The sequence below is a fragment of the Lipotes vexillifer genome, unplaced genomic scaffold, assembly GCF_000442215.2.
Source record: "Lipotes vexillifer unplaced genomic scaffold, Lipotes_vexillifer_v1.1 scaffold97, whole genome shotgun sequence".
Lineage (NCBI taxonomy): Eukaryota > Metazoa > Chordata > Mammalia > Artiodactyla > Lipotidae > Lipotes > Lipotes vexillifer.
Genome location: NW_006775688.1, coordinates 662,051 through 673,949, shown reverse-complemented (window position 1 = coordinate 673,949; position 11,899 = coordinate 662,051). Strand labels below are relative to the sequence as shown.

At 43.4% G+C, this 11,899-nt stretch overlaps 1 protein-coding gene across 1 annotated transcript in view; it reads right to left on the bottom strand.

Moving 5' to 3' along the window:
• Positions 1 to 6,286: 6,286 nt before the first annotated feature.
• The window catches only part of LAMC2 (laminin subunit gamma 2), a 60,630-nt gene continuing 55,017 nt past the window's right edge, over positions 6,287 to 11,899 (bottom strand). Inside the window, exons 20-23 of the mRNA XM_007450135.1 lie at positions 11,602 to 11,801; positions 9,761 to 9,919; positions 9,568 to 9,667; positions 6,287 to 6,794 (exon numbers count right to left, since the gene is read on the bottom strand). Of these exons, the coding sequence (XP_007450197.1) occupies positions 6,541 to 6,794; positions 9,568 to 9,667; positions 9,761 to 9,919; positions 11,602 to 11,801 (713 nt within the window). The 3' untranslated portion in view covers positions 6,287 to 6,540. The remainder of the gene's footprint in view (positions 6,795 to 9,567; positions 9,668 to 9,760; positions 9,920 to 11,601; positions 11,802 to 11,899) is intronic.

Sequence of the window (11,899 nt, the reverse complement as noted above, 5' to 3'; positions counted from 1 at the left end):
GTTACTCTCTTTCCCTCCACCTTCAGTGTAGGTCTGGGGCCCAGACCTCAGCTTGATCCAAGCAGCCTCAAGGATTGGCATGGGGAGGGGGAAGCTTTTTTGAATCACTTTTTGGTCCCTGAATCTGCCATTTTGAGAATAAGATTTGCTTTGGAAATCAACACATTAATAAAAACTACATTCAAGTTGCAACACCATCTCACAGTGAAATATTTTGAGTAAAATTTTGTTGCTAGAATAGTCACAGACAAAAGTTTTATCAGCAAAATGTTTCAATTACGTTAATAAATAAGATGATGCTACTAGTTTCGTGTCTTGGCCTAGAATCTTCTCTGTGATTTACAGAATTAACGACTTTTTCTTCACAGTCTTACTTGACAGAAGCCAACAGTTGTTAAGCATGCTCTTAGAGCAGGAGATTCTCTGCCTGGTTTAGCTGATGCAGCATGTGTAATATGAAAGTATATACAACCACACCCATAAGTAGGGAAGAATAATTAGCAAATTTGTCAATTGTGCCTAAGTTTTCTCAGTTTTTTAAAAAAAATCAAATCTTAGGTTCTACCTAATCTGCATAGTCTGGTATTGGTTAGCTTTGGATCCTTAATGAAATTAGTGCTTTGTGACTTAAAAATGCATTTGTGAAAATTAAAAACTTGGGTAACTTGCTTCTTGACATAAAAGATCTTAAGTAAGACAGAAATTGTTAAACTCACAATTGGTTTTGTTTGGTAAAGTAAACAAGCAAAAACGGAATAAGTTAATTGTTCAATCCTGCTGCGACTATTAGTTTGTATTTAATTTTTAGTGGTGACATACATTATGCATGGGTTTAGGTGTAAATAGTGATAGTCCTTAGCTAATATCAGTCATGATTCAGTAGGTCAAATAACAACTCCCCATTAGGCCACCTCATTTAAGGCTTAGCTCCTTGTTTGTCAGATGAGTTGTGTGGGGTTTTTTAAAATTATTTTGGTTCTTAGTACCTTTTTTTAAGACTGAGATTAGTCAGCTTTGTGTGTATCCATGTGGGTTTGTTGGCATATCACGATGGTGCTTGATATGCCTTATAAATTGATGGCTTGTATTTATGTTTGCTATTTTACTCGCAAAGCTAAACACTTTTTTTCTTCTCTCCTGAGACTACGTAATGATGTGCTCTTGTTTAAAATTGGGTATAAACACTGGTTTATTTTGCTTACTTATACTAACTTATAAAATATATACACTACCTGTGAATTAACATACATGTACACAGCACATTTTTTCCCTTATGACCCATAAGTAAACTTCAGATCTTGGAATTTCCTAGAAAGTTCCGTGTAGCCCATAGTATAAGGAAAGCAGAGAGAGAAAAAAAAAAATCTATTCTCTGCTTTCCAAGTGGGAAAATTGAACCACAGCAAGAATCCACAACATTCCCATGACCATACAAAACATTAAAAAAAGAAAGAGAAACATATTCCTGGTCCTTGAGACTTGGTCCAAACATTGGACATTACTGAGTATCATCTCACCCTTTTGTCCAGCCTCCTAAGAGTACTGAAAAAAAGGAATCACATCCTGGGATCAGATCAGAAATACATCTGCTAAAGAAATTAAAGATGATACAAACAGATGGAGAGAAATACCATGTTCTTGGATTGGAAGAATCAACAGTGTGAAAATGACTATACTACCCAAAGCAATCTACAGATTCAATGCAATCCCTATCAAACCACCAATGGCATTTTTCACAGAACTAGAACAAAAAAATTGCACAATTTGTATGGAAACACAAAAGACCCAGAATAGCCAAAGCAATCTTAAGAAAAATGGAGCTGGAGGAATCAGGCTCCTGGACTTCAGACTATACTGCAAAGCTACAGTAATCAAGACAGTATGGTACTGGCACAAAAGCAGAAATATAGATCAATGGAACAGGATAGAAGGCCCAGAGATAAACCCATACACATATTGTCACCTTATCTTTGATAAAGAAGGCAAGAGTATACAATGGAGAAAAGACAGCCTCTTCAATAATTGGTGCTGGGAAAACTGGAGAGCTACATGTAAAAGAATGAAATTAGAACACTTCCTAACACCGTACACAAAAACAAACTCAAAATGGATTAAAGGCCTAAATATAAGGCCAGACACTATAAAACTCTTAGAGGAAAACGTAGGAAGAGCACTCTTTGACATAAATCACAGCAAGATCCTTTTTGACCCACCACCTAGAGAAATGGAAGTAAAACAAAAACTAACAAATGCGACCTAATGAAAGTTAAAACCTCTTGCACAGCAAAGGAAACCATAAACAAGACGAAAAGACAACCCTCAGAATGGGAGAAAATATTTGCAAACGAAGCAACTGACAAAGGATTAATCTCCAAATTATACAAGCAGCTCGTTCAGCTCAATATCCAAAAAAAAAAACAACCCAATCCAAAAATGAGTAGAAGACCTAAATAGACATTTCTCCAAAGAAGATATACAGATTGCCAACAAACAAATGAAAAGATGCTCAACATCACTGATCATTAGAGAAATGCAAATCAAAACTACAATGAGGCATCACCTCACATCAGTCAGAATAGCCATCATCAAAAAATCAACAAACAGGGCTTCCCTGGTGGTGCAGTGGTTAAGAGTCCGCCTGCCGATGCAGGGGACACGGGTTTGTGCCCCGGTCCGGGAGGATCCCACATGCCATGGAGCGGCTGGGCCCGTGAGCCATGACCGCTGAGCCTGCACGTCTGGAGCCTGTGCTCCGCAACGGGAGAGGCCTGCGTACCACAAAAAAACAAGAAAACAAAAAAACAACAAACAAAATGAATGCTGGAGAGGGTGTGGAGAAAAGGGAACCCCCTTGCACTGTTGGTAGGAATGTAAATTGATACAACCATTATGGAGAGCAGTATGGAAGTTCCTTAAAAAGCTACAAATAGAACTACCATATGACCCAGCAATCCCACTACTGGGCATATACCCTGAGAAAACCATAATTCATAAAGGGACATGCACCACAATGTTCATTGCAGCACTATTTACAATAGCCAGGACGTGGAAGCAACCTAAGTGTCCATCGACAGATGAATGGATAAAGAAGATGTGGCACATATATACAATGGAATATTACTCAGCCATACAAAGAAACGAAATTGAGTTATTTGTAGCGAGGTGGATGGACCTAGAGACTGTTGTACAGAGTGAAGTAAGTCAGAAAGAGAAAAACAAATACCGTATGCTAACACATATATATGGAATCTAAAAAAAAGGTTCTGATGAACCTAGGGGCAGGACAGGAATAAAGACATAGACAGAGAATGGACTTGAGGACATGGGGAGGGGGAAGGGTAAGCTGGGTGAAGTGAGAGAGTAACACTGACATATATACACTACCAAATGTAAAATCGATAGCTAGTGGGAAACAGCTGCATAGCACAGGGAGATCAGCTCTCCCTGAGACCACGTAGAGGTGTGGGATAAGGAGGGTGGGAGGGAGACGCAAGAGGGAGGGGGTATGGGGATATACGTATGCATATAGCTGGTTCACTTTGTTATATACAGCAGAAACTAACACACCATTGTAAAGCAATTATACTCCAATAAAGATGTTAAAAAAAAAATAAAAGAAAGAAATACATCTGCTAAGGTGTTACAGTCTATGGGCAGTTTCACTTCTACCCACCTCTCCAAACAGATATCCCCATGAGCCAAAGTAGATGATGACATGTGTGATAGCTTACCAGTGGCACAGTTAATCAGGCAACTCTCAGAGGAGAAGCACAAGAGAGTTGCCACTACAAATGATAAACACTGATAAGAAATAAGAAGGAAAGTACCCTTAACTTGGCAAGGTCAGCTCAGGACTGGTAACAGAGTCTAAGTCCTGGGTAGGCTATTTCTAAGTCACATGCCCCTTCTTTCTTCTTAGGGACAGTCTGCCACATCCTCAGAAATGAAGGAATCATTATTATACTAAGAGAGTCACATGAGTCACTTTTCCACTCCCCATCCCTACTTGGAGATCATTTCCTGTTTGTCAGGGAAGACATTTTTATGACTTCCTTAACAGTCTATCCCACTGAGGAATCCTTTTATGATTACATGCATCTTGGTTATTAACTAATGGGATCCGCCACCAAGTTAGAGTCGCTACTACTTAATCCTACACTTGGCAGCGACAGATAGCCAGTCACTCATGATGCACGCTCCCCTTTCACAGTATAGAATTGTCAGAGAAGTGGCTTCCTGCCAAGGGACTGTATTTCCTAGACCCCTTGCCAGTAAGATGTGGTCATAATAATCCTGGGTTCTGGACCACAGAATGTGAGAGAAAGTGATGTGCAGCCCCTCCCAGGCCTGGCCCACAAACACCTTCCATGTGTCTCCGTCTTCCATGTCTTTTTTCCCCTCCACACCCTGGAATGGAGATGGTGCAAAGGGCAACGTGAGAAGTCACATGGCAGTAGGGCCTCTGGAAATGACTATGTGGAGGGCTACTGTGCCAACTTTCTCCACATCCAGTACGCCATGAGGGCAAGGAGAAAGTCTGTCGTGGGGGAGTTACGCATATTTTTAGGTCTGTGTGAGATAGTAGTTAATGTAAGCGAATTTGTAACGTGTGATTGCGTATTCCAAGACAGGATTAAAAATGCACTTTCAGAGAAGGTAAAGCATAGTGATCAGTCAGAATTTGGGGGGGGCGGGTCAGTGTAGGCAGAAGCAGAATCCTTTCTTCAGCCACTTGGGTAGATGGCAAATTCAGGATCTTAATTTATTAGATTTTAGTTTATTAAAACGCAGGATAGTGTACCATAAACTATTGATTTTACCTTTATTTTAGAGCTGATGCAAAAAAAGACAAAAATATTGATTATCACCCCCACCCTGCTCAGGCTGTTCCAGAAATAAATCCTCCTTTACGCTTAGAAGACAGCACCAGTTAAATCTCATAAAGTGTGTGCATGGTTAGAAAGGGCAAAACAAGATGCTCAGAAAAAGGAATTAGAGATGTTAATTCTAGGGCTCATTTGCTCTTTCAGAAGCATTCTTTGTTGTCATTGCTTTGGTACCTACAACCATAAGCTTAGAGTTTAACAAATTAGAAACTGGCCACGGGCATCTAAGAATTGTTCTTTATTTAAAAACATGTCCATGAAAAGCCAAGGAAATAGAGGTGAGGCAGCACCAAAGCCTTCTGAGCCGAGGTTGGAAGTGCTTCTGGTTTTTCCAGAAATTCCCACTGGTGTTATGACTCAACAATGTGTTGCAATCAGTGGAGGAAAGGGGCAGAGTGACAGCTGAAATGCAAAGAAGTGTGCACAACCCAGAGCCATTTCAGCTATTTACCGAAATCCAAGTGCCCCCATGGGATGTCTTGCAACACATGTTCTGTTGAGAAAAAGAGGCTGCAAACCATGGGGTTATTGCAATAAACACCACTTGTGATGAACAGGATTTGTAAGTTTAAATTTTTTTCAAGGTTTGTCTTCCTCACTATTCAATCAACTCTATGAGGACAGAGACTATTAGACCACTGTACCCCAGCCCCTGGCACACAATAGGCACAATAAATATATGTTGTAAGGATGGATGGATGGAAGGATGGACTCTACCCAGCTCAAGTATAATTAGGAACATCGTCTGGTATCAGAAGAGAGAACAAAACACATAGAAGCACACAATTTTTAGTGTTTGAAAAATGGCATTGAATTAGGACTAATAAATCTTGGATAATTGCACCTCTTTCAGTGCCCAAGCTACATTTTTACATCACTTTGAAACCCCAAAGTAAATACTTTCCCAATGTTTGCTTGGCTGGTAGGAAATGCTTTAATAAAAACGTAGTCTCTAAGTTGCCTGCCATCATCAGGGGAAAGGAGGTCACTTCCAGGCCCAGAAGAAGTCGAAGGTGGCAGGGTACCAATGCTCCAAAGGGGCCAGCCTTACAGCTCCTCACTCCGTCACTGCTCACTTCTTCCAGCTTGAAAGTGGAGTATGTGTGTATGGACTGGGTAATAAGTGGGAAGAACTTTGATCAACAAGAACACATTGGACACCATGAGGCAATAGTATTTTACTGACCACAGCATGACTGGGATTCACTCTCTGTTCTGACGTTAGGAAGAATTTTAGGTGTGGGCAAAGTCAGAAAATTTTCCCTTTGATCACATTACTCAAAGGATAAGCTGTCTACAACCCAGCAGCACTTGTCCATACTCCAGAACTCAGTTTATGACTACTCTGAGACAAACACCTGCCTGTGCGGTTTGTCCTTCCATGCAGTCTACCCTTTGGGGTCCAGGCCCTCGATGAGTCTCATACCCAGTGCCATTTGCCTCATTACCCTGAATCAGGAAGCAAAGAGCATCACACTGATACAATAAGACATTTATCTGGCCAAGGTCTCAAGGACGGGACCAGGTTCAGTTGACCTGAGCGCACCCATTCAACAGGTTCAAATGTCCCCATCCCACACCACCCACATGAGACGGCTCCTGTGCCTGAGGTCTCTATCCCAAGAACCTCAGTTGAGAAATCGCAAAGGCAGCTTCAGTGCTGCTCAAGAGCCTGGGTATTGTAGCAGCCTGGGGGCAGGTTGTCCCTAATGTTCTCCAGGTTCTTCACATCAGCCAGAATCCCATCTATGCTTGTCTCCAGTGAATGGAGGTGGCCCCTCTGACAGCTTGCCCTCTCTTCCAGCTTTGACATCAACGGCCGCAGCTGACTCTTGATCTGGGCCTTGGCTTGGAAAAGCTTCTGCTCCAATAAGATCAGCCCCTCTTCATCCATTCTGCCAGGCTGGTCTATTTTAGGAAACAAGAAAGGAGTTAACAGAGGAAAAAGCTGTGGTTAGATCTCCTTGAACATATGCAGGCCCTTCTGTAACTTTAACTAATTTCCATTTTCACCGGCCCAGAGCAAATAGTATGCTGTGCATTTGAAAGGCTTATTTTAAATTATAAATAATCTAGAAGAAATTCTGAGAGCATGAGCCTCATTACTGGGTTTTGAACAGCCCAGTTTAAGCCTCTGGACTCTTTAGTTCAGCAAGACGAAGCTTGGATTTCTGTTTTCATGTTAGAGGCAACAGCTCCTGCTCTGAAAAGATGAAGGCTAAAGGTCATAGGGACTGAATACTGCTCAAGGTGTCTGCCCAGCACAGCTCATCCCTAACATCAGAATCACCTCCAAATTCTGCTTTCTGAACCACCCTTAGGAAATCTCTTGCTGTTTTCTATTAGAAGACCTTTAGAAACTGGCTGGGCCTCAGGGTTTAGAGAGGTGTGCTTTGCTATTTGAGGGATGAATTCCAGCTGTTATGAAATGACGTAAGACGTCATTCTGGCCCGAAACAGTGGGAATCTGTCTAGATATTAGTTTATTTCCAACATGAAATGTGGTCACATTTGTTCAGGTATGTTTCACCCATAAACAATCTGACACTAATGTCAGCATGAAGGGCACCTGGCCAGACCCATTTGGTTTGAAAAGGTCTGAGTGGTCCTTAGTCAATTCAAACTCAAGGTCAGGTGCAGGGATAGCATTTGACTGCAGAAGTTTATCACAACTAGAGAGATTAAACTGTTATTGCTCCGGGACTCAGGAGACCAAACAGAGTAGAAACAGCACTACAACAAAAATGTTGATCCAGTGGATCAGTCCTTCACCTGCGGACAGGGGAGAATTCAAGAATTTAGGGTTCTACAACATGCAGGGAAAGTGAAGCAAGCTTGAGGATAACATGTCCATGGGGAGGCAGCATGAGCTTCTCGAAAACAGCAGGAACACTGGAGACAGAGACCTCGGTTAGAATCCTGCCTCCAAAACTTACTATGTGATCAGTGGGACAGTATTAAACTCCCTGAGCTTCCGTTTACTCCTTTGTGAAATAAAATAATAAAAATAATAAAACTTGAGGCTTCCCTAGTGGTGCAGTGGTTAAGAATCCGCCTGCCAATGCAGGGGGCACAGGTTCAATCCCTGGTTCAGGAAGATCCCACATGTCGTGGAGCAACTAAGCCTATGCACCACAACTACTGAGCCTGTGTGCCACAACTACTGAGCCTGTGTGCCACAACTACTGAGCCCGTGCACCTAGAGCCCGTGCTCTGCAACAAGAGAAGCCACCGCAATGAGAAGCCCGCGCACCACAATGAAGAGTAGTCCCCACTCGCCACAACTAGAGAAAGCCCGTGCGCAGCAACAAAGACCCAATGCAGCCAAAAATAAATAAAGTAAAATAAATAAATTTTAAAAATAATAATAATAATAAAACTTACTTTATAGGACCTTAAAAGACTTAAATGATCTTCCACCACGAAAAACCTGGCATAGTGCCTGTCACGCAGTAAATGTTTGACAGTTCCCATCCAGCCTCTCTCCCCACGCTCTCACTTTCTCTTCAAAGGCCCTGTTAGTTTCATTGCCTTTTTCAGAACACTAAGCAAAATCACTAAACTCTCCACTGGGGAGGGTTTATTTGTTTATTTATTTTTTACCCTTAGAGGGTCTTTTACTCTTTGGGGCTCATTGGATCACAAAGCAAACCTGTCAGGATAACAACACAGACAATATTGGTCTCTCGGGGTGATGATGACACTCCACAGAAAAATCCGGTTTTAAAGAGGTTCTCCTGAATGTTGCTGGAATCTCTGACTGAATCCCTAGTCCCATATATGCTGCAGTCCAGGCTCGATGAAACAGGCCAGTAAGTGTTTGATATCAGTTCTACCCAAGCCCATAATTTTAATTTATGTGAGTTTTCTTTTGGATGGGATTCTGTGAGGAAACCTGAGCTGCTGCCACACGGTGCCCTCAAATCTATTTTATCCTAAAATTTTGCAGTATCTCATGCACCTACCACCTTGGCATTTCTTTCGGGTCATCTACCTGGCCGCTCAAGTTTCCACAACCCATTACAGCAAAGGTGTAACTGTGGTTGGAAGGGACAAACAGCAGAATTGGCGGGTGATTCTTGACCTCACAGACTGGGAGAATCTCCCCCCACCCCACTCCTACTTCCTCAGAGCTCTATGACTTCCCCTCAGTTATTTCAACTGTCTCCTGAACCATCTCATCCTGCCTCTTGTCTAACCCACCTCCGTACTTTCCTCCACTCAGCTGCCCCAGTGATCTTTCCAAAATATACAGCAACAATGTCATCCCTCTGCTTGACACTGTCTACTAAGTTCTCAGGATCAAGGTTAGAATCCTTAGCAGGACTGTCAAACTGTCCAGTATTCTTTTTCACTGTGAAGCTCGAATCCTGCCTCCACAATTTACTGTGTGATCTGCAGGACATTATTAACCTCTCTGAGCCTCAATATACCTTCCCTGCATACACCCAGTTCTTTGACCTACAGACTTTCACCTCCAAGGGCAATAGGTAGGTTCTCAGTGACCCATTTTAGAGATGGTAAAATAGAGTCCCACAAATGTAAAGAAGTTTCCAGGCCCTGAAGTATCTGGGCCTGGAAACAAAGCAAATTTCTGGATACCCTTAAGGAAAGTTGAGACTCCCACTCATCGGGAGAAGCCCTGGAACATGGACTGGAAGGTTGTGGATACTCCACATACCTATTAGGTGTAGGATGCCGTCCAACATGTTGAGTGTGTCTTGGATCGTAACTCCAGCATTCCTGGCTCTGTTATCAACTCTTTGGGCTTCTGTGATTACCTGAGGAAAACATTAACACAAGCCCATTTTGCAAGGGTGTTCCCACGCTGGCAAGGTTAAACTGCTCTCTGCTGGAAAGCCACGGGAACTTACCGTCTGCACTGCATCCGTATCCGTGCCGAACTCCCGCTCCTTCCTTGCCAGCTCTCCTTCCACTTCCCTCATCTCACTCTTGAGAGTGGCCAGTCCCTTCTCCATGGCCAAGGCTCCATCTGCTGTCACGTTGGCCTCCAAGTTCAGACTCCCCATCTCCTGGGAGAAGAAAAGGAGCCAGGGACGGAAGGAGAGAGGGGGGTAAGGCACAAAAACATCCCAAAGACAACTGCAGAAAAAATACAGCTGCAGCCAGGCCCTGATGGAGTGAGATGAACAATGAGAGAGTCAGACTTGGGGACACACCCTTCCCCACCCAAGCTCTGCCTCAAACAAGTTAATTCGGGGGTATGTCTCCAGGGGCTAGGACGATCAGCTCTGAGACATTGCTTCCCTCTCAGGTTAAGCTCACCAAATGGTGAGTGAAACAGGAACCAGTCGGGAAAACCCAGAGGGTGAGAAACTCATCTCGCTCTCTGTCATGTTTCTTTGCTGCTGCCATCTTTTGAATGGCTTTACTCCCTAAGACAGTTGACTTTGGGGGCAGAGAATGAATGGGCTATAGCTTTGAGTTTTGTTTTTATTCGGATGAACGAATCTTAACAATATCTTTACCAATAAGCTACTATTAGGCATCAAGTTACACAGACGCCTCTGTACTAGAAGCCAGGTAAAGAGAAGCACAGGAAATAGGTCTGTACCCTCAAGGGACCTAAGATTTGAGATTATTTTTGGAAGTTACCAAGTGGTCCAAGGGTGAGGCCACACAGTCTAGATATCAAGAGTTCCCTCTGGGCTTTCTAGAGTTGCTTAAGCTTTCTAGAAGTCATACTTAAATAAGAACGACGAAGCTCTCGTCCAGCTGAGAAGCACTCTTTCTACTGTAGCACTTACATATGGGTTGTAAGTTTAACTAGCCTGCCCTTGCCCATTACACTGAATGCTCCCTGAAGAGAAGGACTGGGTCTTTCCCATGTCCATATCCCCAGCACCAAGCACAGTGCTGGCACGGAATGGAAGGAAAGAGAAAAATGAGTAAGTGGAGCTTAGACACAGAACATGGGGTCAAGGGATCCAGAACTCCAGAATTTCATAATCTTGACTCAAAACACTGGTGTAGTTGCTACAAGTTGAATTGTGTTCCCCAAAAGGATATGTTGAAATTCTAAACCCCAGTACGTCAGAATGTGACCTAATTCAGAAATAGGGCTGTTGCATACGTAATTAGTTAAGATAAAGTCATATTGGAGTAGCGTGGGCCCCTAAGCCAACACGAGTAGTGTCCTTATAAGAAGAGTTGGAGACACCCAGGAAGCAGAGCTCCATGTGATGACAGAGGCAGGGACTGGAGGGAAGTCGCTGCAAACCAAGGAACACAAAGGATTGACAGCCACCACGGGAAGCTAGGAAGAGGCAAGGGAAGTTTCCACCCAGAATCTTGGAGAGAGTGTGGCTCTGCTGACACCTTGGTCTCAGACTTCTAGCCTCCAGAACTGTGAGAGAAGAAATTCCTGTTGCTTTAAGCCACCCAGTCCGTGGTACTTTGTGAGAGCAGCTCCAGGAAACTAATGCAATAGTCTATAAAGACAACAGTCTTGGCTGGCTCTTCTCATGGTGTTGTCCAAAAAGGGAGCTGAAAATGGTGTGCATGGGGCAGCAGTACTCAGCCAATGATAGCCCTGTGAACCAATCAGCAAGAGGGTCAGCCAAGTGGCTCTAGGGCCGCCGTGGACCATAACAGAACCCTGTGGGTCAACATGAGCCCAGCACTCTTTGCTCACTGAACATGACCCTTGCGTTTGGAGCTGCTCTCACCACGCTGCACCTCGATGTCCCTTTACCTGTTCTATGCTGCCGGTGATCTCCAGGGCTTCCCCGGCTCCATGCTTTGCCCTCTGGGCGTCAGCAGCAGCATCGCCCAGGGCTGTTTCTGCTTGCTTAGTCTTGTCGCTGGCATCTGCAACCTTCTGGCTGATGTAGGAGAGTCTCTTCATGGCCTCTTCAGCTTCTGCTTTTCTGTCTTCAACCTGCAGGTCAAACTCTGAAATGCAGATAAGAAAACATTGCCATAAAGTTGAAAATTAGCTTCCAATGGAAGATGAAAGTGGCTGAGGTTTTTAAGAAAAATTACAGAAAGAG